This window comes from Carcharhinus amblyrhynchos, chromosome 6, assembly GCF_965287045.1.
Source record: "Carcharhinus amblyrhynchos chromosome 6, sCarAmb.v2.hapA, whole genome shotgun sequence".
Taxonomy (NCBI): domain Eukaryota; kingdom Metazoa; phylum Chordata; class Chondrichthyes; order Carcharhiniformes; family Carcharhinidae; genus Carcharhinus; species Carcharhinus amblyrhynchos.
The window spans coordinates 85,291,095-85,318,898 of NC_137329.1; the positions used below are offsets into that span (position 1 = coordinate 85,291,095).

Sequence of the window (27,804 nt, forward strand, 5' to 3'; positions counted from 1 at the left end):
GCCGTGTGCTGGCGAGGAAAGAGAACAGTAGAAGATAAGGGGAGCCCAACAGTAAAGTTAGCCAGGCTGGAGGGATTAAGGAATGGGAGGAGTGATAGCACGGATGAGGGTGAAGTGAGAAAGAGCATGGGGGCTCCAACATGGAGTGGGGGGAGGGAATGATACAAGAGGAAAGGGATGGATATAGAATGAGAGTTATGGCATGTGGATAACGGAATGATACAGGATGGGGATCAGTGAAATACAGACACTTTTTTCACCGCAAATGTTTTGTGGCTCTGTGTTCTAGTCGGACCCTGAGCGCTCGATGGTTGTGGCTTTATACTTGAATTAACATCCTTTCTTTGTTACTGAATGTGCTTTTGGAAATTGCTTTCAGAGCATTTCATTGTCAGTTTGAATGTTACCTTTCCTTTATTACAGTGGGTGCTATTTATTGGCTACTTGAAATAATTCAGTGGACGTCAATTTTATTAAAGGGAGGTGATAAAAGGATCTTTATTTTCTTTGCCTTGATGTTGTTTCTTTTCATATTGGACCATGTTTTGTTGCTTCACCTTACTGCCAGAGTCCAGAGGAAAGCTGGCTGAGGAAGTGTTAGGTTTCTGACCTTGCTCACAGTGAGAGGTGTTAGAATGCTCACATTGTGGGCAGCAGGTTCCAGGTCATTACTACTCGATGTGAAAGGAAAGTTCGTCCTCACAACCCCCTGATTCTCTTGCCCAAATGTTAAATCTACGCAGGGGGTATCGGACAAGCTGGACTGCTCTGTGGAGAGCTGGTATGGACTTAATGAGCCGAATGGTCTGCTGTTCCGTAATGATTACCTTGTGGTCTTATGGACAATGTATAAACATAACAGTTTATTGCATGGGGGGAGGAGTATAAAAGCAGGAAAATTTTGCCAGAACTGTACCAGACTTTGTTGAGCTCCTGGTTGCAGTTTATCCGTCCCGCTGTGCTGCTCGAGGTTCCCCCCTCCCCCCCGCCACTTTGGTCTCTTTTTGGGAAAAATCACACACACACACACACACACACCCCGCCAACCCCATATCTCAAGTACTGTGTTGTCTGCTTCAGGAGGGATAAAGTTGCATGGAAGGCAATTCAAAGAATCAGAGAAGCTTCTCTATGTTGATTCCTGGGATGAAGGGATTGTCTTGTGAGGAAATCTTTATCAGGTTTTACCTATACTCAGAAGAATGAGGGATGATCTTAATGAAACATAGAAGGTTCAGAGTGGACTTTACCAGGTACATGCTGAGAGTATGTTTTCCCCTCATAGAGGAATCTAGGACCAGGGATCACAGTTTTGCAATAATGGGCCATCCATTTAAAAATGTACCAAATTTAAATAGCGCAAAAAATGTTCTGTGCCCATCTTTTTGTTGAATTGATTAAAATATTCCGTTCTTTATCTATAGTCCTCTACTATTTCTGCAGTTCTTGTTTAATCATTGTGCATTTCAGGTTAAATCTGTAATGATGATGACCTAAGACTGACCTGGTACTCTGGGGCAGCATAGTGGCACAGTGGTTAGCAGGCCCAGAGACCCAGGTTTGATTCCCGGCTTGGGTCACTGTCTGTGTGGAATCTGCATGTTGTCCCTGTGACTGAATGCATTTCCTTCAGGTGCTCTGGTTTCCTCCCACAGTCCAAAGACGTGCTGGTTAGGTGTATTGGCCATGCTAAATCCTCCCTCAGTGTACCCGAACAAGTACCGAAGTGTGGCGACTAGAGGATTTTCACAGTAACTTTGTTGCAATGTTAATGTAAGCCTACTTTTGACTAATAAATAAAATTTGCTATATCTGCTATAGATTTCACTGAGAAAGTAGTGTTCCGGAAAGAAACTTAGGAGCTTGCAAATCAGCAAAAACAGTGTAGCTAGATATTGATCTGCACTGAGGACTTGGCTTGCCTACAAGATACCAAATCTTTACTCAGATAAGTCTGCATAACTCACTTGTGTTCCCAAGTTTGCAAATGATGGTCCCACAAACCAAGCATCAGACAAAGTCACATTTGGAATTCTTTTAAATTATTACCAGATGAGCAGGTTCCTTCTTCTTAACTTACTTTTCATGAATACGAACCCACTATTTCTGAATCCTAACCAAAGAAAATTCACCCTGAAAAGGCTTGACTGAATGCTTTGGGATGGCATTGAGGGGAAAAGGAAGAAGAAACCATTGGACATGGGCAGCAAAGTGAGAAATTGAACAAAGCAAACAGAAAGGTGTTTGAGGTGGTTGGGAGTTATTTTTAAAAAGAAGTTACTTTCTTTCATTGTTACCAAATTCAGAAAGCTCTTCATGTAGTTATTTGATAATTAGAATCAACAGATCTGGCGCAGTGCATATAGAATTCAACTTGCTGTCTACACCTCCTGAGTATGACTTATTGATTGGGTTATTTAGAGCGTGTGGGCCATGTTGCTTGTGCGTATTCCCCTTCCTGAGGAACTCACCATCTTCATTTTGTCCCACACAGATGATGGGCTGGCTGATCTTTGCTTTTACCTTGCCATATAATTCCACTGAGAGTTCTTCTTCAGCAGTTGCAATCCTGCTTTCTACATCATTAATCAGAAGGTTGCAAAACTGAACAAGCTACAACTTTGCACACCCTCTTACGTTCATTAAAAGATTAAACTCATTTTCAGTCTGCACAATGGCATTGACCATTAGAATCGCTCCACTTAGTCCCTGATCTAAGCCATGCCATGGAGACTGCAGACTGAAGAAATTCAACATCATGGAACGTAGACTTTTATGTATCAGTGAAGGAATAGGGTCCAGAACAGTAAATGTACAAAACAGATTTGGTCACATCAATCTTGCATTTCCATCACAAGATAACTTGGACTTCCTTGCTCATTGCCAGCCATCTTATTTCCCCAACGCAGCCACTAGCTGCTGAACTTGTCCAGTGATCTATGTTCAACTACCTTTTTATGTTGCACTAGTTGATCACTTCATTCCTAAGGAAATACTTATGATGTTAGTCCTGAACTTTGCTTTTCACTCACATGTACCTGGTACTCTGGTATATCGCTTTCAAACGTACTTTCTGTATCCCATTAAGCATCTTGTAAATGTGTGTAAGATGTCTTTTGCTGCCCCTTATTTTGAGACTGAGTCCTTATAGCTAATGAGTTATTCCACCGAGTTGATTCCTTCAACATGGTGGAATTTGTTTTATTGTTTGTATCTGCACTGCCTCAAGGATTTGTGTGCCGGTGAGTAAAGCTTGACTCAGTATTCAAGGAACAATCTAAACATAGCATTGGAAAGTTCAAGAATCATTACTAGGGATCTGAACTTTACTATTTGAGATTATGACACAATGTCAAGCTTGTTTTGCTTACTAATGCATTGCACTTTTGGGGCAGATTGAGTTAATTCAACAGAGTCTGGTACTAATTTGCCGTTATTTTGATAGGTTAAGGTTTACCTCTAAATCTTCTCATGGCTCTGGAGCTAATTAGTGTTTTAATGTAAGCCATAAGAGAAAAATCATGGATTAGATTTTCCTGTTTGTGTTAATGGGCTCATAGTAATGAGTAGCGTTGTAATATTTGAATTGGCCTCAGTGCCCCAGAATGGGATAGGACGCAGCACGGTGGCACAGTGGTTAGCACTGTTGACTCAGTGTCAGGGGCCCAGGTTCAATTCTGGTCTTGGTTAACTATCTGCATGAAGTTTCCAGATTCTCCCTTTGTCTGTGTGGATTTCCTCCAGGTGCTCTGGTTTCCTCCTACAGTTCAAAGATGTGCGGGTTAGGTTGATTGGCCATGCTAAAATTGCAAGGTAAATGTCTGGGGTTGCGGAGATGGGTCCTGGGTTGGGATAGTTGCCAGTACAGGCATGATGGGCCAAAAGGCCTCCTTTTAGTCTGTAGAGATTGTATGATTCTATAACAAGCGGTTGGGTCCTGCTCTTGTATGTGGACTTTGACAAGCTCACCTAAAATGCTTCCACAACCAACCCCCACCCCCATCTAGTAGCATTTTCCCTGAAGCAGGAAAACCACCTGTGATTAAGTCAGGAGCAGGAAGGAGGGGCATGTGGGAAACTCACCCACTCAAGTGAGAATATTTGTTTGTTTATTTATCCCAGAGTCCTTCAGAATTTAGTGGTGATGCGGGAATTAATAGGAGCTGCATGTTTCTCAAAGCCACCTACCAAACCTCTTTTCTCCATGCTCCCCGCTCGCCCCCACCAAGCACTCCTCATCCCATCCTGTGTACATTATTATGTACAGTTCTGGTCCCCACATTATAGGAAGGATGTGGAGGCAATGGAGAGGGTGCAGAGGAGGTTTACCAGGATGTTGCCTGGTATGGAGGGAAGGTCCTATGAGGAGAGACTGAGGGATTTGGGGTTGTTTTCGTTGGAAAGAAGGCGGCTAAGAGGAGACCTTATTGAAACGTACAAGATGATTAGAGGTTTAGATAGGGTGGACAGTGATAGCTTTTTTCCTCGGATGGAGAAAGCTAGCACGAGGGGACATAGCTTTAAATTGAGGGGTGGTAGTTATAGGATGGATGTCAGGGGTAGGTTCTTTACCCAGAGGGTGGTGGGGGAATGGAATGCCCTGCCTGCTGTGGTTGTAAATGCGCCTAGTTTGGGGGCGTTTAAGAGGTCCGTGGATAGGTTTATGGAGGAAAGGGATTGGCTTAGGTTAGAGGGTCATTGTTTTTTTCTTAATTGGTCGGCGCAACATTGTGGGCCGAAGGGCCTGTTATGTAATATGTTCTACCCTAGTCTGAGTCCAGGGATCCAATCATTATTTTTGGTGGTGTCCCTGGAGAACATCAGGCAGCAGCCACCACTTGCAGTGACACAGCCTGCAGCGCAGCGCTGCAAACCTCACATTAGCCAGCAGCTCTCAGCACCTGAGATTTCCACCCCAACAACCCAAATCACAAGAAGACCCGACACTGGTTGATGTAAATTTCCCAACCATTGGGTGGCACCCAAACTGGAAGCACAAATTTCTGGGCAAGATATATATCACTGAATTTTACAGGGAGTGAGGCTGGAATGGAGGAGTTGTGTTGTGCCCCACCCGCACCGCAAAAGTTACTTTCAAACCAGGCAACCTTTTAAAAAGGCCATCCCATAGCAAAAACATGCTGGGGGTGGCAAACACAAGCAGGTGCCCATCAGTGGGTGGATGGCCCGCCCTCAGGAGCCATCAGAGAGTGGCTGGCATCTCTAGCTGTTTCAATAGTGCCAGAATGTAGTAGTGGACAATGCTGGGATTGCAAGTAGGTACATAAGAAGTCTCTCAACACCAGGTTAAAGTCCAACAGGTTTATTTGGTAGCAAAAGCCACTAGCTTTTGGAGTGCTGCTTCTTTGTCAGGTGGGTGGGACACCTGACAAAGGGGCAGCACTCCAAAAGCTAGTGGCTTGTGCTGCCAAATAAACCCGTTGGACTTTAACCTGGTGTTGTGAGACTTCTTACTGTGTTCATCCCAGTCCAACACTGGCATCTCCACGTCATTGCACGTAGGTCCCAGGAAGAAGAGTATTGGATCTCAAAGTAAGGTAAGTCTCAGACTTTTGGACTGGGAAGGAATTGGGCACCCAAGGCTGTAGGGTGAGGGTTTGAAATGCGATTTGGAGGCCAAAAAGGGAGGCAGAAAAGGAGAAGGTTATCATCTTGTGTCGGTTGCCCTCAATGTTCACAGCGCATGCCATGAAGAACATACAACACCCCCGTCCTTCCTGCCTTTTGGCCAGTTGGGTTTTAAACAAAAACAGCCCGCCCACTCCTGCTCATCTGACCACATCAACCTCATTATCCATTGTCCATTTTGGCAAGAAGAATAAGAAGTAATTTTGTTATCCAAATACTGAGAGATGGCTGAGCTGTGAGATGCAGAGGGATCTGGTCTCCTCATGCATGAATCACAAAAGGCTGGTGTACAGTTCCACCAAGTAATTATGAAAGTTAATAGAACGTTATTTGTGAGAGGAATTGATTACAGAATCAAGGAGGTTATGTTCAGTTTTGCTGCATCAGAGGTATTGAGAATAGTATTGGTCTCCTAATCCAAGCAAAGATGTAAGTTCATTAGAAGCAGCACAGTGAAGGTTTACTGAACTAATATCAAGAATGGGTCGTTTATCTTATGAGGAAAGGTTGGAGAGGTTAGGTTTGTCTTTTACAGATTAGAAGAATAAGAGGTTTAAAGTTTATTTATTAGCTTTCAAAGTAGGCTTACATTAACACTGCAATGAAATTACTGTGAAAATCCCACACTCCGGTGCCTCTTCGGGTACACTGAGGCAGAATTTAGCGTGGCCAGTGCACCTAACCAGCGTGTCTTTCAGACGGTCGGAGGAAACCTGCGCAGACACAGGGAGAATGTGTAACCTCCACAGAGACAATGACCAAAGCCTGGAATCAAATTCAGGTCCCTGGCAGCAGTGCTAACCATTGTGCCACTGTGCGATTGAAGCATATAAAAACCTGAGGGGTATTGAGAATGTGGACATGGTGAGGACGTTTCCTCGTGTCGGAGAATCTAGAACTAGTGTTCTCTGTTTAACAGTAAAGAGTCACTCATTTAAGACAGATGAGAAATAATTCCTCTCAGTGGAAGCAGAAAGTCTTTGAATGTTTTTAAGACCGAGCTAGATCAATCCTTGATTAACAAGGGGGTAAAAGGTTATCGGATAGGCTGGACTGTGGGGTTGAGGTTATTGTCAGATCGGCTATGATCTTATTGAATAGCAGAGCAGACTCAAGGGGCCGAGTGGCCTTTTCCTGCTCCTAATCTGTATGTTCATATGTTGTGGGCAGCATAATATTTAAGAACATAAGAAATAGGAGCAGGAGTAGGCCATCTAGCCCTTCGAGCCTGCCCCGCTATTCAGTAAGATCATGGCTGATCTGAAGTGGATCAGTTCCACTTTCCCGCTTTCTCCCCATAACCCTTAATTCCCTTGCCTACCAAAAACCTATCTACCTGTGACTTAAATATATTTAGCGAGGTAGCCTTCACCACTTCAACAGGCAGAGAATTCCAGAGATTCACCACCCTTTGAGTGAAGAAGTTCCTCCTCAACTCTGTTCTAAACTGCACCCCCCCCCCCCTTATCTTGAGGCTGTGCCCCCTAGTCCTACTGTCCTTTCTGAGCAGGAAGAATCTCTCTACCTCTACCCTATCCATTCCCTTCGTTATCTTATACGTCTCTATTTGAATCAGTTGGCTTGTTAACCAGCTCAGTTGGCTTTTTTTAAAATGGCAGATGGCTGCCCACCTGCAGTGTTATGGGAACTGAGTTAAGGCAGTAGTCTAGCCACCATCATATCTTACATGCCCCTTCAACACCCCCTCCACCAAAAACACACATGATGGAGGTGGGAAGGCAGATGGTGCAAAATCCAGCCCGCAATCTCTTACAGAAAACATAACTGCCTTCAGCTACTTTCGAGCCCAAATGATTGACATGTGCTGCTATGGTGATACTGTCTGAGCTGAATTCAGCCTTCACTTCGTGTTGCAGTTTAATTTGCACCTTTCAGTCAACATTGTTTGTAAAGAATTCTCTTTCTGCTTTGAAGCGCATATTGAAATAACTGCAGGGTCCCACAGAATCAACTCCAGTGGTCCCTGCTACAAACAGCTTCTGTTGGCAGAAACATTGGAATTCCACTGATATTTGCTTCTTGCACAATATTCAAAACCACGTACGTGGCTCTGCAGTTGGCAGAGGCAGCCTGCAGGTTTGAGTCAAAATGGATTGAGAAATGAGCCTTTTCGTGTCTTGGTGTGGGCTGAATCTTGCATCTCTCTCACCCTCTTCGTACACTTATTTACAATCTTCATTATTCATTGCCTTCTTCATCACAAGCATTCACCTAAATAACCATGGTTAGCAAGTTTCCCTGAATGGAAGAACTGTGGTAATTATTTCGGCTTCTGTTTTCTTTTCATTGATTTCTAGACTCCTGACAGAGGAGAATGATTTACAATGCCAGGCAGTAGAAGAATGTAATTTGGGGGAGAAAACAGGTTCTGCACATTCAGCAAAGGTTTTCTGTTCATTTGAAAACAGGACAATAATTTAATCAGTTATTTCCTGTGTCTGTTTTCATGTCTTGCCAGTCCTACCTTGAGGCTGGCAACTCCCAGTGTAAAACGAGTCATTGACATCACTGACAACCTACGCTGCTAAATTGCCATTCCACACGTAGACACGAACAGTGCGTTTCAGGAGGTTGTCGGAGTTGGGTGGCTAAGAAACGTTGAATGTTACAGGAGGATGAATTATAATTAGATATACTAAATCCTGTGACAAACTGTCTTTAAACTCATCCCAAACCCCACAGTAACTATTTTTCTGACTTAACACACAGTTCTCTAGGTTCGTATGTCAGAAAATAGAAATTCTGGTCGTGGATCCAGCAGAATTTTTAAGGGAGGCAGATTGGCTTATTCCTGCCTTTGTTTCTACATACAGCCATTGGCTGTGCTTCCCAGCTCACGATGCTTAAAGATCATGTTCCTGTAGCCTGCCTCCAGACCCCATTGGCCAGCGGGGTCTGGAGTTGGAGGTAGGGGCTGATGACCATAAGATATGGGAGCAGAATTAGGCCTTTCAGCCCATCGAGTCTGCCCTGCCATTCAATCATGGCTAATAAGTTTCTCAACACCATTCTCCCACCTTTTCCCACTGAGTTATTTTAACAGTTTATGACAGGAAATCTTATCCCTGCAAGTCTTGCACAGGAAACCAGATCAGCCACAAGGAAACCAGTGCTGCAACTGTGGGAAATGTATTCTAATAGGGTGCAGGAACATGTGGGAAATTTCAGAAACCCACCCAGCCCCAGGATCCCATGGATCAGTAGCTATTGTCACACTAGTCAGTTTGAAAACCCACAGTCCACCTGAGAATGCATTCAAGTGACTCCTTGCCAGGGGGAACATAGCAGCATTCAGTGCATGAGGGTTAAACAAAAGAAAAAGCTGAACCTACCATGGCAAGCAAGCCCTCTATCCTGTGCAAATCCCAGAAAGCTGCTAATGTTGATCGTGGAGGAGCATGTAAATGAGCTGGTATGATTACGTTGTGGGGAACAGCTCATTTGACATTACATAAAGAGAAATAAAAGCAGTTTGAGTGAATTTTAACGTCATACTGTATGATGTCCAGATACACTCTTCTACAGGGGCTAACGTCTTTATGTGAATGGCCAGAACAGAGCAGGGTGGAGACTAGGGAGGGTGGATAGAAAGCTGCCTGGGCCTCTGTCGTGTATTGGCCACCTCAAGCGGTGGAGGATTGGGAGCAAATTGCCTGCCCACGCTTTGAACTTTCTGCTGGTCTGTGCACTTAAACTTCACTAGGTGATGGGAAAATTGTTCTCGTGGTGCCATATCCCAGTGGAGGATTTAGTCACTCCACTACTGCATGTGCACTTTATTGTTTCATTACACCTTGTAGTGTTCTCAGGAGACCCCTTACCTCGCTGCTCTCACACACGTGTATCCTGTTAGTTCAAGCTGGGCAGCAAGATTACAAAAGTACAATAACACAGCTGTATTTGGTGTGACATTTCTTTACTGCAGATTCCAGAAATCCCAAGTGAACGTGACATTTTTACCATTCATGCACAGATTGTGGACCAGATTTTGCGATAATCGTGGTGGCAAAACTGTCAGCGTTCACCACCATTCCTTGTGTGAAGCTGACTGCAAGTTCTGGAGTCTGACATGGGAGTTAAATGCAGAAATCTGGCAATTTCCATCAGTGATCCTAAACTTCTCCATGAGGTTCACTGTTGAAGTTCCCACAAACTGCAAACAGAAATCAGTGAACCGATGGGACCACCCCTTTTTATGATGTAACATCACTGTTTTAAAAGTCCGTGGCACCTTGTTAATGAGGTGTAACTGGTTTTTAATAATGTACAAGATCCTAATTACTGCTAAAGGTCTCTAGGAAAGTTAATTGCATATACTGATGCAATGTCAGTTTTTTTCAGCCTGATGACTCCGAGTTTTTAGAAGTTTGTGTACAATAAAGCTTCTAATCTATATGTCCCAATCTTGGTAAATGTTATAAAAAGGTGAAGGATAATCAGTGTCTTTTACTTTCTGGTTTGCTGTTTTTGAGAATACTTGAATGTGATTGACTGCTTACCTTGCATGATGTCATTACTGTTGCTGGATGCCTGGATATCTCCTTATTTTCATAGAATCCCTACAGTACAGAAAGAGGCCTGAATGAGTCTGCACTGACAACAATCCCACCCAGGCCCTATCCTCGCAACTCAATGTATTTACACTGCTAACTCTGTGATGCTGAGAGGCCATTTAGTCTGACCAATAAACCTAACCCGCACACTTTTGGAGTGTGGGAGGAAACCCACGCAGTAAAGGGGAGAACGTGCAAACTCCACACAGGCAGTCACCCGAGGCCAGAATTCAACCTGGGTCCCTGGCGCTGTGAGACAGCAGTGCTAATCACTGTGACACCCTATATTTTGATCCCCTTAGATTCAAAGTAACTGTGGGCAAAGGGAAATCCACCCTATATAGAGATCCATAGGTTTGTGGGTGATTTTCCTTTTGATCAGCAGGTCCCAGGCACAAAATATGAGCTTTATGTGAAAATTTCAGTGATCTGGAGGCACGACATGTTACCCTCTTACACCATGGATCACTGGGCGTGGTTTTAAGTGGTACTTGCACTTGGGTTTCTCCTTGCCCCTGGTCAGTGTGGTGTTAAGCACAGCTACAACCCACAATAAGCATGAAACAGGCAAAAGTCATCAATGTCTTTGAGCTGCAGTTCATGTTGTTCCTAACAATTAGTCTCAGAGGGAGCTTGGCTTGGATTGAGAGAATATTTGCAGGCCCCTTATCGTTTTCTCACACAGGAGCCATTGTGTGCAGCCAGGGAAATCAGGCTTTTTAACACTTCCGTCTCTCTTCAGTTCAGCCTCCTTTTCTTTATGTACAAAGCCTTCTTGCATGAGAATGGGCTTTGCTACAGTTTCTATGGTGAAGTGATTGTTTCTCCACCGAAAAGACTGAGAGCTGGTGAAGGGCAAACACATTAAATATCTATTTGGCTTCAGTACAGAAGAAATGTCCAGCCCTCAACGTAAGCATCATCTGAAAACCGGTGCCATGATGATTAATAGTAAGATTGAGCAATCACAAATCCGTGGTGATGCTTTGGTTTGGCAGGATGAAGCAAAATATGTTTTGCTAACGAATTCCCTTCCTCCTGTAAATTTCTGTTGGGATGTTGAGAGGGTTACTTGGCTTGGCTGAAAGCAGGCATTAATTAGTGCTGTGCTAATGAGATACACCTGTTTGAAAGGCTGTTTTTGGCCCTGGTTCCCAGAACGTGCATTTACCTGGCTGGGCGAGACGAGAAACCTGCAGGTTCACCACCCAAGTGCTGATTGTTCACAGGTTTTGTGAGGCAGTGTATTCAGGCTCCATACCCTCACACACACACAAACATACAGACACGTGTTACACTAATTGCAGCAAAGAGTAAGTCTGAGAATTTGAAGAACTAAATACATTTCAGCCAGGCAAATTTTTTCAGTTCTTATGTGAGCCCCCTGCTGAAGCCAAAACACAGCTGATGAATGAAGGCAGTCTCCTGGCAGATGGCCAGAGGTGGGGAGGAGACCAGCACTCCATCATTAATGTTAAGCCCCCAGGTATCCCAGCAATCGGCAGTCACAATAACTATAAGGTACAATTGTAGCCACAGGTCACCCTGTGAAAGGGACGCCCTCCCCATTGAGGCTGTGGCCCCACTGTCCGACAGACGTGCTGATTAGGTGCATTAGCCATGCTAAACTCTCCCTGTGTACCTGAATAGGTGCCGGAGTGTGGCGACTAGGGGATTTTCACAATAACTTCACTGCCGTGTTGATGTAAACCTACTTGTGACACTAATAAGTAAACTTTAAACTGGTACCCGGGGCCATGTATTATTGAACACTCTGAAGATTCTTCAGATTGCAGCTTCATCTTGTAATAGGTAGGCATCTCTTTCACCTACCATACATTAGCATCACCTACTTCAGCCAGTGGCCCTCCTATTGGCCCTCCACTCTTAGAAGCGTGCCCGCCATCCTCAGTTGGGTGGTGAATATGCCATTTGGATAGTAACTAGCCGCTATCTTGTAAATTGTGTCAGGCATCAACCCGATACAGGATCGGAATCCAGAAATGATCCTGTCCCCAGAATGAAAACTCAGTCCAATGGCTGTCTTTATTTTAAAGTAGAGACTGATTTATTATTCACACAATTAATGGCCATTTAAATACAAGCCAGCTTGGCAGTAAAGCCTAATTCAATAATACCAACCACATTTTAATGTTTCAGGTGAGTCATCTGACTTTGGTTTCGTTACACAGGGCGATGTGCAACAAAAACAGGAACAAAGATACCTCGACACTTCCTATTCATTGGGATGTTGGCTCTGTCGTATTGTGCAGCTACTGTTTCTCTTGAAGTGCTCTGCAGTCTTGGCTGTTCGCTTCAGGTCGCTTTGCGGTTGTGTTGGGGATTTGTCACAATTCGTTCCTCCCATTGAGCCGATTTACATTCCTTTCTCCAACATTGGGCAAGACGGTGAATCCTGTTTGCTTTATCTGCCTCCCTCATTGGCTATAATCTGTAACAAAAGACAGAAAATGAACTAAACTGGAAAAGCGCTGCATTGTCCAAGGTGTGAGGAAAAGGGCCAGCAGGAAGAATGGGGAGAGTTACCCAAGCAGTAATTCTGTATACTGACACAGCTTCAAGTGTACAATGTAATAGCCACAACAGAGAGTGAAATATTTCAGTCTGAATGATTCTTAGAAAGGACAGAGAAATGGGAAAAGATGGGGAGTTGCAGTGATATTATGGAGCTATATTTTGTCCACGCTTGACACATTTATAACTGACATTCTTGATGGTTGATTGAGAGCAGGACTCTTAATGCATTCTCCTTTCCTGAGGCTAACTGCTGTGGCTCTCTCCCTGCGACAGGAAGCTAACTATTTGGGCACAGAGCAGGGATTAAAGCTGACACTCCCCTGCTTTGTGCGACTGAGCAAGTTACTGGATTCATTTACTAAACTGCACCACAAGTGATGCACCGAAAAAACTAATGTGATGCGCACAGCCAGAAATATAGAAAGCTTCATGGATATAAAGTGATCAGACTTCTTCATCTTATCTCTATCCAGGGATGTGATATTGCCTTGCATCGCACAAAACTGTTAATCAGTGTGCTTTGTTGTTGAAGCATTAGAAGGGTTGTCGGGTATATTGTAAAAGAAGCACAATTCAGTACAAAATAGGGCATACTCTTGGTGGATTAAACAGCAGTCCTTAAGGAACGATCCTCTATGAGCTTCAAGTTTAAGACATCTTCATAGTTTCCATACCATACAGTCACATAACTTCCTACTGCTCACTTAAGACGTGAGCACAGTCTCTGGTTTCCACATTAGTAGCTAAATTTCAGTAAAGATTTTTGTCATGCACTGCTCAGAAGCAACTATGCTCTCAGTCCATCCAATAAAGCAGGTGGTTAATCCATTTTCATTGTTTTCTTGACTAATGTCCCATATTCATTATAAATTGGGATCCCTGAGATCGCACTTTTTATGGTGTAAAACACATCCACTGTAGAATGATTTTACTCTGGCCCAATAAGGAGGCAGTTCCTATTTTAATTACTGTTTTGTCACTGGACAATTATATCTTTTCTCAATATAATGCTTTACAGCAATAAGCTAGAGTAACGCTTTCCTAAGGGGGATTTGCTAAATTGTATTATTCCAGTAGAGCAGCACCATCTTTTTAAAACACCTCTGAGATTGTGATTAAAGTAATTGTAAAAATGGTGCTGCCCTACCTTTCATTCATAGTCAATTTGACTGAGTACAGAGTGACTGATAATATTCATGTTTCCAAATCTAGCAACGCAGCCACTTTCAGGCAGAAATGGCCCCCAAACAAGGTGTAGTTAAAGAGTAACTGTTGTAAGGGCCTGGAACCATGTAGCAGGTGGTTAGCTGTCAGTTAAAACTTCTGTTTTATGAGATCGTCACCAATTTCACCCATTACAGAGATCGGATGTGACTGTATGTGTTTGGTGTCTATTGGCACTTACAGGAGGTATAAGCAAAAGTATAATTTGTGTAATGCTCAATTATAAATATATTTGGACGCTAGTTTTCTTGAGCCTTGGCTGATGTTTGCTCCTCAAGTCCCTCAACATTTGGGGAATCAAGGGGCTGTAACTTCCTCGGATTGCCACTCCGTGCGCACTTACCGCCACTAACTTGAAGCGCGTCTCTTAGCTGGGTGAGATTCAGGCAGTGCAGCAGGCCCCCAGGTCTAGCATCAGAGGCCAAAAGGATGGGAATGGAGGAGGACGTGACCCCTTTTTTTTTTACAGCATTAGCTGCTGTAAGGCTGATGAATCTAAAGGTCCCATTGAAAATAACAGGCCAGAGAATAGGTAATGGATGGGATTGGGGTGTGAGGGAGGAGGTTAGACGCCTTGGAAGGGAGAGGGGAGTCAGACATCAGGGGAGGGTGGATCTGGGGCAGAACCGTATGGGGATTAGTCTGAGCATTTAAAATAGTTACTCTGAAGTTATTTATTTAAATCGTTCTGACAAATGTCCTGGGGAAGCACTTGTCTGGGAACTTCCGAGAGGGATTCCCCATCGTATCTTTGGGATATCCTCCCCCACCAAATTCCGATGCTGGGAAGCCAGGAAGTTGTGGGCAAAACAATCTTCAAATTTCTGATACTGTTGTCCACGTTTCTAATCCCTGAAATCTGGATGCAGGAAGTTGAGAAACAATCATGGGGTGGTGAAAAGCTACCTCACCTAAATGTTTTTAAGGAGTTTCATCACGTGGTTAGTCTTCGAAAAGTGTAAATGTATTGTAAGGAATTAGGTTTTCGGCTGTTTGCCTGAGATCAAAATCAGTCTCCTTGATACCTTGGTGAGACGAAGGGGGCAGGCGTCCACAGTGTAAATTGTGCATGGTTACTTGTAATTTTCCTTAAACTATAGAGTCTTTACTCGGGCACCAAGAATAGCTAACATCAGAAAAGATACGCTAGTTCAGCACACCTTGCATCTGAACGTGGAGTAGCAACATGTTGGAGGTGGCACATCTTGCATCTGAACATAAGTTAGTGACATGTTGGAGACTATCTCTGTAGCTTATTTGACATGCGTATGATTTATGTTAAATTTGACCCCAGGAGTGCCATTTATAAAAACTGAGTACAAAGGATAGAAATTCCCTCACTGCCCAGCACTCATCTTAAACAGCATAAAATCTCTAGAAAAAAGTTGCTAAACCATTAGCAGAGAAGTACTCAGTCTGATTATAGGTCTAGAAATACAAGTTTATGACAGCTTGTTTTTCAGTTGTTTACAAGTTCAGTCTTCACAATTGCCAACTATCTGCTAATTTAAGTAAGCAATCTGCAGTTCTGGCCTCCACTAAAGCCCCAAATGTAAACATATTTCTGCATATTAAAAATCAATCCAATATATACTCTCTCACTCCGCAAAATGCCAGGAATGCTTGCAGGGGTGAAAACTGAAGCATGTTAGCTTAAAGTTTGAAAGATACACCTTCATATTGTGAGTTGCAGTTACATTGCTGGATTAGAGGACTGTTACATATTGATTGATGTATGTAGAGAGTAAAGGGAAATTCTTCCAAATCCACAGGGAACATGTTAAATACTGGAAAGGTGGTTGTTAAATCTAAAGTAATCATATTCTGGCAGTTTGTACTGTAATGAAATCTTATTGCAAAATTAAAAGATATTGCTTAAGGGTGGTGCCACACTACCTTCTGTGTGTGCTGCAAATGTCTTTCCTGCATTATAAATGCTGATTCTGAAAAGAAGGCGGTGTGACAACAGTAGATCCTTTCAAGCAGAATTTGACTTTCCACAATTTTTATAGCAATTTTGTCGTTTGACCTCTCGTGCAAAGATATTCACGTGTGGGTGTAACAGTATTTTCTGTTGCAGATTTGGCCACGTTTTGCCTGATGGTTCAGATTTTTCAGCCACTGTAGTTTAAGTTTATTTATTAGTGTCACACATAGGCTTGTATTAACATTGCAATGAAGTTGCTGTGAAAATCCCCTAGTCACCATACTCTGGCACCTGTTCGGGTAGATTGAGGGAGAATTTAGCATTACCAAAGCACCTAACCAGCACGTCTTTTGGAAACTGGAACACCCAGAGGAAACCCACGAAGACACGGGGAGAAGATACAGACTCCGCACAAACAATGACCCAAGTCGGGAATTGGACCCGGGTCCCTGGCGTGAGAGGCAGCAGTGTATAAGTATCCATCCCTGAGCTGTTCATGACCATTGCAGATAAACTGCCTTTCTCGTGCAGTCTTTAGCTTAACATAGAGTTACGCTCATCCATTCCAGTCGCTTTATCCCGCCCTGAGTGAGAATAAGGTAACAATTACCTCATACATCACAAAAGCATACTAGATGACTGTAGCCTCCAGGCTTCTCCTTCTATTCCTGTGCTACTGACAGACAAACTCAGCTGCACCTGAGATCTCCCTCAGTGAAAAATGGTGTTACAACCACGTAAGGAGGGCTAGAAATTGATTCCGCTGGTTTACCACTCCAGATCTGGTGAATTTATCGAGGATGTGCATTTGCTAGTACTGTAGGAGTCCCACTATTTACATTTTCAGATTATAAAGAGTTAATCAGCTGGTTTTCTGAGCTTAAATCAAAGAACAAAGTTTATTGACCCTAATTCCCAAATATTTTTAAAAACTAGGTAAATAGTAACCCTCATTCAAATGTCATGCACATTCTATAGACTCCACACACACACTAGTACTGATGTTAGAATACAAGGATAGACTTCAAGTTTGAGTTTGTTCTTTTTTCATCCCGCTCCTGGAGTATTGTGTTCAGTTTTGGTTCCCCGTGCTATAGGAAAGATATAGTTAAACCGAAGAGAGTACAGAAAAGATTTACAAGGATGTTGCCAGGACTCAAGGGCCTGAGTTATAGGGAGAGATTGGACAGGCCAGGACATTTTCCTTTGGAGCATAAGAGACTGAGGGGTGATCTTATAGAGATGTATAAGATCATGAGAGGCGTGGATAGGGTGAATGCACTCAGTCTTTTTCCCAGGGTTGAGAACTAGAGGGCATAGGTTTAAATTAAATGGAGAAAGAATTAATAGGAACCTGAGGGAACAACTTTTTTTACTCAGAGGGTGGTACATATGTTGAACAAGCCGCCAGGGGAAATGGTTGAGGAAGGGCATTTAGATAGATGTATGAGTAGGAAGGGTTAGAGGGATATAGGCCAAATGCAGGCAAATGGGTTAGTGTAAATGGGTTTGTGTAGATGGGTTTTTGGTCAGCATGGACCAATTTGGGCCAAAGGGTCTATCTCTGTACCGTAGATTCTGTGATTTTATGATCCCGCTTAATATTGAGCTCAAGGAGAAGACCTTTGGACAGCTGGGCCAAAGAGGTTAAGTTATAGTAAGAAATCTCACAATGCCAGGTTAAAGTCCAACCGGTTTATTTGGAATCAGGAGGAATCAGATCATATAGCTATAATCTGCTAGCTGATAGTCTTTCCATTGTCTTAATGAGACTACAGTTTATTAAAATCCAGAAAAGGCATTAGAAATTACATATCCTAGTAACAATGGTAATAAATTTATACACAACTGTGACGCAGATCATTGTATGCAAAAACAGCTTAAATACAATGATTTTCTCCTATGGTTCTCAGTAACAACAACTAACTTCAGAATGTACACTGAAAAGCCTCATTCAAGTATCAGTCCTTTTTCTCTTCAGAAGTGTGAATGGTGACTCTTCCAGCATAACCAGACGAGTGAACTGACTTCTTTTATTCCAGGGAGTTCATGAATCTAAAGGTGCGTCAGGGGATTACCTGCGGTTGGAGTTGCTGATACAGAAGGTGGTGTCTCCATACCTGGGAACATACGGTCTGCACACAGGGGATGACCATTTTACACACTCTGCATGTTTTCTGGGTAAGAACATTCATAACTAGTATTCCACCACAAATTACAAATAATAAATCAATTGGAAAGGGAGCAAAGTAAATTGTAGAAAGGTACCAATGAATGCTGTTGGAACAGAGGAAGTTTGGAAAAGCAATCCCAAATATATAGTATATATATTCACTAGATAAAAGGTATAAATTGGATGAGATTTTACAACCCTGCTTGAGCAAGATTGGAAATTCTTTCCCGAGGCCAACAGACATTCCCATTGTCCACCCCTCGCCCTCTCCGATTCAGTTGTGGTGGGGCAGTAGAATTCTGGCAATTATGATTTTTAAAAAAATAGTTTGGACATAGTAATGTTATTCACCTTTGGCTCTTGGAAGCTGTTCTATTATATGTTATAGTAATCTGTTAGCAGGCTAATGGTGTTGTATTCATTGCGTGAGACAGATTACAATAGACAACCACTATCTGGCCCTCTAACTTCTGCCAATACTCTGCAAGCATAGAGGAGACCTAAAGAAAAGCAAACTGAAGATTGTACTTTTGATAATAAAGCTTGTTATTTTATGGTAATAAAATTGAGTTGTTGAGTGAAAATAACACAACAAATTATGATTTCAGTAGATGATGCTACATCGTGGCCTACTTTACAGGCATCATTTCTATTCTGCTGCCTCACTGAAATCTGAAGTACTGCTGAGACCTGTCAGGTCTCGCTCATTGAACTGGCATTCATTCATTTTGGCTGTCAGAATTGATCCATTTCAGTGGACACAATTGTGTATGTTTAAGTGAGGTTGCAGTCAGTTTTGCTGTTTATTTCCCCACCTTAATGTCAGTCTTGGCAGCAGCCTTGTTTAACATTACTGACTTTGTTGTTGTTAAAAGGATCAATTGTTGTTTTTCTTTTTAACAGAGAAACGATTCTTTCCACGCTGTTCCAAATCGAGTGAAATTCTGACCAAGAATCCAGTGGTGCGCTCAAAGAGCTACAACAATCCAATGTTAACCCCAGTCGCTGAATACGAAAGTGAAGGGAGCCTGGTTAATGGCACAAGTATCAGAAGGCATTCTGTGTCAGAAATGACAACTTGCATTGAGTCTGAAGGCTATTTAAATCTCAGTCCCTGCGTCACTACCCCAACTATCGACCCCGTGTCTGTAGTGACTGCCACAACAGCACGCAACCATTTACCTGGAGAGCAAGAGCGAGCAAGCATACGAACCATAAATGAACTTCTCCAGTGCAAGACTATGAGCGAACCCATCATCAGTCAACAACAGAATCTTTTCGAACTTCAGGATCCCAGAGATGAGCAAGACAATGCCTTTAAGTTATCAAGTAGCCCCTCCTTGGTACCCGCAGCCTCGTCCAGTCCTGAAAGCACGGGGGACAACATATTGGAATCAATGGGTACAGACTCGGAGGGGATTTTTCTTGACTTTGGCCATAGATGTTCAGAGACTCCAACATACAGCAGAGAGATGAGCAGACAAAGTGTGGTGTGACATTAGAAACAGCGAAACTAATGTTGTAGCGCTGCAATGAAAGAAAGTCTCAACAGTCACAGCCGAGCTGTCATTGTTACACTGCCAGTTTTTAAACACTGGCGTGTTTTAAATTCACACTGAAGGGGAAGAACATGTCTGAGACATGAGCTGGATAGGAAGTATGAACCTAGAATGCATTGTTAAGACCAGCAACATCTCATATCTGAGTCAAATTTACTTGAGTCTGAGACACTCTTGTTATAATTTATAAATTAAATGGCAGCACCACATCCACACAACAGAGACCAGCTGTTTAGTTTTCCTATTCCTTTACCCTTGCTGCTCCATTAGTGTGTGGCTTTGCAGGGCTGATGACTGCAGGAGTATTTCTGCAGTAAACACACTCCTGACTAATATTGTTTTTAGGTTACTGTAAGTTATTGCTTTCTCTGGGTCCATGCATTTCCAGGTTGTGACAGATTTGCAGAGCAGTAAGTGACAAAGAGGGGAAATGTTTTAATGAAGTGATCAGTTTTTTTAAGCAGAATTCAAAGAGTTCAGTTCTCTCCTCCACAATTGTTTAGCACCATTGAGTACTCTGAACCAATAGTGTTGATTTTAAAAATAATACTCAGAAGATGTTTCCCAATTTAGACACTTTGTGAATAAAACGCATTCACGTGTCACGTTCCTTTATCCGTTGCACATCACAAAAGATGACCTCATTTACCATGCGTGTCACGCAGTTTGCAATGACTCGTGCTTTTAAGTCTGTGATTTATGGAGTTTTTTTAATGCTCATGATTTATGTGACAAATCTAAGTAGCTTTCTAGCTCGATAAATCTATTACATGAATCATGACTATTAAGAAAAAGCTGGAGTATTGAGTCTAATCTACTGAATTGCTTAGGACGTTTTACACCAGGAGATATCTGAGCTGTTAGTGTTTGAAACTTTTAAATTGCTGGTCAGAAGCTGCCTGAGAACAACATCATGATGTGCAGCAAACTTACTTAGTCAGACTGAGGAATTGGCGTAACAGTGAGTCCTGTATATAATTCCGGGCTTAGCCAGCCATTCAACAACAAGGGTGATTGAAAGATGTTCTAATGCTCTGATATTTCCCTTTACAGAAGGAATCAATGGAATTGGTTTCTCCTGTTTGAAGTGCTAATCTCATTCTGTGGTTGTAGTTTCCGTTTTAATGCCAAGGGATCCTGCATGGAAAAGCTCTTCATAATTTGAATGTAGCATAAAGATGAGGGACGAGAACAAGTGGGTTAAAAAAAATCCCCACACACACACATAGCTAGAAATCAGAAATGGGTCAGTCTTTACTCACTCTGCTCAGCCGTCCCCAAAGCAAAGACCAATAAATCAAAGTAACCTGGATAATTTATGAACCCATGATACAGAAAACCTGAATACAGCCCAAGCATAGATTCAGGTGCACCAACTGATAAGAGTAGTTACTAAAGCAATAGCAAAGTTTGTGAATTCAGCAGTGGGGGAACAGTTGAGAAGGGGTACGGTTAATTACCATGCAGATGGTACCACTTTAGCATCTCTTCCTCTTGGAGCTTCTACATTCAGAAGTTGTTCTTGATTTGTATTTGTTTGTAAAGGAATCTCTACAACAGCATATTCTTTTTACCCTGCCTGCCTCTCTCTTCCCTTAGTACCAGGCAGCCTCCAACACGTAATCCACTTCAGCCTACTTGACAGTGGAGGCATTACCCATTAACCCCACCTCTGTCTCACTAGGTATAGATGGCACTCCGAAACAGAACCCAGAGGAGGAAAACCTATTACACCAGTCAAGATCTTTCCGCTCCACTGAGATTGATCTCCACTGAGATCAAACCTGGGGCTCTCCTGATTTGCATGGCTGAACTTATTCACTGGGTAAACTTGCTAAGCCATCAGCAAAGATGGATGCTGCTTATTACCTGTGTAGCTGTGCACTTAGATTTTGGCAACTCTTGTTTCTATTGCCTGTCACCAGTTTATTTTGCTACACTGAAGGTGCATGTCCTGCTACTCATCCGATTCTGTAGCAATAAATAAATAGAGCGAAGTTAGCAGACACTTAGTTAATGAAAATGATAGCTTCAAGCAAACCTTTGCCTATTTCCATTGCATTCTACATTTGCTCAGCAGAAACATTGGATGTAGGATATGTGTGTGTTCCTTCATGTGGATGCGCTCCATTATGAGGCTTACATACTTGTATTTACAGTTGTAAACTATTCTGTAGATATAATATTACAGAAGATCCATAAATTTTAATGAACAGTAAATCTTAATTTTCTTTTAAAACTTGCCTGGTTGATCAGTACATTTTCAGACAACTGATTTCATATGAGTTTGCTGTAGAAATGTCCCACCTGTATTATATATATGCTGATTTATCATACAAAAATGCAAGTTTATTGTTTAGGTTATAACGGTCGAAAGATTTATTTTATTTAACAGAGCTTACCCTGATGAAAGTAAAAATATCCCCCTTTATTTGCTTGTTTCATGTTAATTTTTTCCCCTTTCGTGGTTCGTGTTGAAGTGGGCACCTTCTGCTCGAGCAAGTGGTCTTCTGTCAGGAAATGTTCATTGGCTACTTGGTCACAGGGGATATTGTTAACACACATGCACAAAAATCACAATTTCTAATACTGATTCAAAGTAATGAGGAACAGGGACACTGGCTGATCTTTCCCTTCTTTATCTTAGAAACACTGATCAATTAATTGCATCGCCACTACACAGAGGGTGTTAATTAAACATGCACAAAAAATCTCTAACTTTTTCCTATTAATGGTTGTTTTGTTGACTTCAATCTGAACTTTTCTTTGAACAGTGAATGCTGATGGCTCTGAAAGGGAAATGTGATTGGAGGAGAGTTATCTCTGAATGAACAGCCCTTGCAGGCGCTACAACTCATATCCTCCTATTTAGTCCTGTTGCACTTCTGCTCCTTATGTCCTTCATGTCTCTGAAACCGTCAAAACAAAAGCAATTTGCTTAAACCTAGATGAGAAATAAATGGATATCAACATTCATATGTAACATAGAAATAATCTTTGAAGTGAAGACTCCCCAAGTGCCTTTATTTTGATCACATTTTTATTTAATTGTCACTCACATTTGTCTTTTCTTTGAGGGGAGTGACTCATCCAGAGGTACCGTTTTACACATATCAGCAGCTGTTTGCTATCTTGCTGGGTGGCTGCTGTTCATTTGCCAGCTTATGCAAATCTGGATTGCTAACATAAGAAGAAACTAGAAATAGAAATAGGCCATTTGGCCCTTTGAATCTGCTCTGCCATTTATCTTGATCATGGCTGATCATCAAATTCAATATCCTGATCCCCCTTCCTCCCATATCCCTTGATTCCTTTAGCCCCAAAAATTACATCTAATTTCTTCTTGAAATCAGACAATGTTTTGTCCTCAACTACATTTGGTGTTGTGAATTCCGCACATTCACCACCCTCTGGGTGAGGAAATTTCTCCTCACCTCAGTTCTAAAAGATTTACCCTTATCCTCAAATTATGACCTCTAGTTTTGGACTTCCCCACCATTGGGAACATTCTTCCTGAATCTACCCTGTCTAACCCTGTTTGAATTTTAAATGTTTCTATGAGATCCCCCTCTTCAAATTCCAGTGAATGTAATCCTAACCAACTTGATCTCTCCCCATATGACAGACCTGCCAACCCAGGAATCACAAAAGCAAGGACATCCTTCCTCAGAGAAGGACACCAAAGCTGCACACAATATTCCAAGCGTAGCCTCACCAACACCCTATACTCAAATCACCTTGCTTTGAAGACCAACATACCATTTGGCTTCTCTACTGCTTGCTGCATTCCGCACTTTCAGCAACTGATGCACAAGGACTTAAAGGTTCTGTTGAGTATCCACCTCTCTCAATTTACATCCATTCAAGTAATAATGTCTTCCTATTATTGCTACCAAAGTGGATAAGCTCAGATTTCTCCACATTATACTGCATCAGATGCCCACACACTCAGCCTGTCCAAGTCATGCTGAAGCATCTCTGTGTCTTCCTCACAGCTCACTCTCCCACCCAACTTTGTGTCATCTGCAAATTTGGAGATAATACATTTAGTTCCCTCTGCCAAATCATTAATATATAATGTGAACAGTTGGAGTCCTAGCACAGGTCCCTGCAGAATCCCACTAATCACTGACTGCTAATCAGAAAAAGATGCATTTATGCCAGCTCTCTGCTAACCAGCTTTCTATCCTTCTCAAGGCATTACCACATGCTTTAACTTCACATTGTAGTCTGTTATGTGAGACCTTGTCGAAAGCCTCCTGGGAGCAGGCGGTGGGGGCTGATGTTTGGGGTTGGAATGACCAATTGGGATGTAACTGGTGGTGCTGGAATTTAGCCATCTTGAGTCTTTGCTATATTTGCCCTGTTTCTTTCCTAGTCTGTAATTCTGCGAAGTTCACTTGCATCTCCCCTGGGCCTATCTGTTTTTCTGCCATTAACTCTTGTTTTTGCCAGTGAAATTTTAGTCATTTATTGAAACGACTTCTCCCCTACCCACATTTTTTCTACTAGTTTTTAAAAACTTGCTAATTTATTCATTCATAGAATATGAGTGGCACTGACTGAGCCACAAACTGTGATGGCTCTGAAATGTCTCTCAATGCGAACGAATCATCTTGAAACAATGAGGGAGTGTCCCCGGTCAAGGGGAGGTTGGTTAGATTGTGTATGCAGAGCTGAATTCCCTAAACATGATGTCAGGTTGGGATCTTGACATCATCCTATCCACTCTCAGCTTTCACTGGATGGAACTGAAGATGAGATTAAAGCTCCTCTGGCTGTCGGTAAGATGTGCATAACAAGCAACTAACTGCTGATTGAACCAAAGATCGTGCACTAAACAGTCAACAGATATATTTCCCAACATCAGCACTGTTACCTTTGTCTCAGCCACACACAACTTCACAGGGCAGAGGGTATGGACACAAAGATCAAGCTCCAAGATGGTAAGCCCCCGCCTCTTACAAAATAAAGCGTTGATAAATAATTAGCTCTCTGAACCTATGGGATCACCATTGCCTCCCTGTGGACAGCTAGGTACAGTAAGAAAGTTCACGACAGTGGGTTAAAGTTGAACAGGTTTATTTGGAATCACGAGCTTTTGGAGCACTGCTCCTTCATCAGATGAGTCTGAGGAAAGAGGAACACTTCGAAAGTTCTTGATTCCAAATAAACCTATTGGACTTTAACCCGGTGTTGTGAGCCTTCTTACTGTGCACACCTCAGTCCAACGCTGGCATCGCCACATCATGTAGACAGGTGGGCATGCATTGCCACTGGCTTTCAAGTTGCCTCTCACTGGAAGGCATTACAGCTTTCCTTCCCCTCTGTATCTGCTGCTCCTGGAGGTTGAGTGCTTGCTTGTCTCTAAGGAGAAAATTAGGAGCGTTAAAGATGGTTTGTGCAGGGAGCAGGGAAGGATAACGTGGAGGGTGACTGTGACATGGACATGAGCGCGAGGGTGTGTGAGTATTGACTGTTCAGATGAGGATTTTGAGGTACCTGGAGCTGCAGGAGGTGCGGTTCAGAAGAGTGTTGTGCAGGAGAATTCTGGAAAAGGCAGAGAATGAGTTTCGACACCTCAAAGTGTTACGCCACTCATCCTCCCCACCATCCTGAAATCTTCTTGTCTCTAGCTTGGAGGGAACTGACTTCCTCGAACTCTTCCATCCATGCCTGCTTGGTCAGAGAGGTTGTCCTTTTCCTCCCCTCCTTGGGGGAAAGATCACTTGACACCATTCCCTCAGATCCTTCACCAAGACCTCTGGGTAAAGAAACAGACCCAGGCAGCAGCTTCCAAAAGAACTTTCTACATCCCCGTCGTTGCTGCAAACTCAAAAATCCATATGCAATTACAAACTATGTCCGTTCCATTTGATTGCTCCAGTGTGCCACATGTCCGCCTCAATTGGCTTGGAACCTGGGCCAGGATTCTCCCAGAAAGGTTCTCACACCAGAATCTCCCACACTCTGTGCAATGCATGATTATCATTAGATTTCAAGGGGCAGGACCTATTCTTACCCAGAGTCTGAACTGTCAGCCTCCCTCTTTGCTGGCCAGCTCTATCACTGGCCAGACCGAGACCCCTGCAGTGCTGCCCCCCCCCCAATACCCCCATGGCAGGATCATGGCCCACCTCCATTCGTGGGCCAGCCCTGAACCCACCCAACCCCCGTCCCAGACTGCCCAATCTCCAGCCTCACCCAGGAATGATGATCCTCTGGCACACCCCTCCCCTGTGGCAGACACCCCCCCCAGACCATCTCGATGGACTCCCTCCTTCCCATCTGGATCCCAGTGCAGAATGGCAGCAGGACCCCCACCAATCGCCCCCTCCGTCCTGCCCTAGCAGGTCCTGCCCCCTAGCTGCTGCCCACCAAAATAGATCCCACACCCTCTTGAACCATGCCTGCCCCATGCCTGGGCAGTGCCAGGGACACAGGCTGGCTCTGCCAAGGTGTCCAGGCCCAGGAAGCACCAACCCCCTGCTGCCTGACCCGCTGGGAGCCCCTGATTTCCCCTCTTCACTCTAGCAAGGTTGTCCTGATAGTTCCCCAAAAGTGGGGAGCTTGTCTGAACGCCGATGGAGTGAAATACTCCTGGTGAGGCGGGAGATGCTAGCGGACCTGGAGAATTCAGTCCCGGGTCCAATAACATTGAAATAATATGTTAAATACTATTTAAATAGTATGTTAAATGCTATTTAAATGCTAACTCCGCCTCCCAACTAACTTCTGGTACCACACAGAAGCCACCGGAAACCCGGGCCTGGGAGATACAAGCATGGTGTGAACATTCACAGGAATACCCCAGATCGGCTGACATGTGATCCTCCTGGCCTGCTAAAAGCTTAGTGCAGTGGGATGGGAGAATTGACCCCTGGAGTGGAATGCAATTTCCGTGAATTAGTTATGCAATTGGTTTTGTTGAAGTTTAAGATTTTTCTTTGTGATTGAAATACATTGCTTTCAAACGTAAATAAAATGCAATTATATCATGATCAGTAGTTCCAATGAATCTTCCAGTACAAGATTCACTACTTGAACCTGTCACTTTGCACAATACTAGATCTTAAATAGTTTTATCCCCAATTGGTTCTGCAACACATTGCTCCAAGAAACTCTTATGAAAACATTCTACAAGCTCATCGTTTAGACTAGCCTTATCAATTCGGTTAGCCCACTCTTAGTCCAGGCTACGTGAAGGTTAAAATCTCCCATGGTTATAATATTGCCATTGTAACAAGCTCCAATAATTTCTTGTTGAATGTTCTTTCCACAAAATCGCTCCTCCCGTCAGCATTTTCTGACTCTTGCTATTTCTAATTTCCACTCATTTCTGAGTTGATGGCCCTTAGCCCATTTGTGAGTTTGAGTGATACAAAGCAAACAATGATCTAATCAGGATAGCTCTGGTGCACATTTATCTTTCTCCATTAGGTTTGCAAGGTGAACTAATGTCTAAGGCCCTATTTACAAGTTTGCTGATCAGGCCAATCTTGTAGCAGATGCAGATATAAGAATCTCAAAGCGTATATTGACCGGTAAGCGTTGGCTTGTGATAGAGAGTAGTGGAGAACCCATTAGTGATTTCTGAAGGAGCATGTTGAGGAAAGAGAATATGTTAGACTGGACTGCTCCACGTGTGGTCTGTAAGGTGCTGGATTTACCTCAAATTAGCCTGGATAGTAAAGCATCAGAAACATTTGAGCAACAGGTTGAACAAGGCATTTCATGCTGCATCTCCAATGGTTGAGTAATCAATTCAAACAGCATGTTCTTTCAATTGTTCATCACCAGATTATAGACAGTACTCAACCTACCCATGCTTGCAACACACAAAACAAAATTTCTACTGCTTGATGTGATTCTGCGATTGGGCAGCACTTGCTGACAATCCTGAGTGCAATAATAGTTTCAATAATTTAAGAGAATCAGTTGTGTTTGAATATGGCTCATGGTGACACAGTGGTTAGCACTGCTGCATCACAGCACCAGGGTCCTGGATTCGATTCTGGCCTTGGGTGACTGTGTTGAGTTTGTATGTTGTCCCTTTGTCTGCATAGGTTTCCTCCGGGTGCTCTGATTTCCTCCCACACTCCAAAGATGTGCAGGTTAGATGGATTGGCCATGCTAAATTGCTTCTTGGCATCCAATGAT

General features: G+C 43.0%; 1 protein-coding gene across 4 annotated transcripts in view; it reads left to right on the top strand.

Annotated features, from left to right (window-relative positions):
* The window catches only part of LOC145344063 (proline-rich protein 5-like), a 114,744-nt gene extending 92,669 nt beyond the window's left edge, over positions 1 to 22,075 (top strand). For all 4 annotated transcript variants that reach the window (XM_080190847.1, XM_080190846.1, XM_080190845.1 and 1 more), the window contains 2 exons: positions 17,955 to 18,093; positions 18,989 to 22,075. In XM_080190847.1, coding sequence (XP_080046973.1) covers positions 17,955 to 18,093; positions 18,989 to 19,581 — 732 coding nt within the window. In that variant the 3' untranslated portion in view covers positions 19,582 to 22,075. The remainder of the gene's footprint in view (positions 1 to 17,954; positions 18,094 to 18,988) is intronic.
* Positions 22,076 to 27,804: the final 5,729 nt, after the last annotated feature.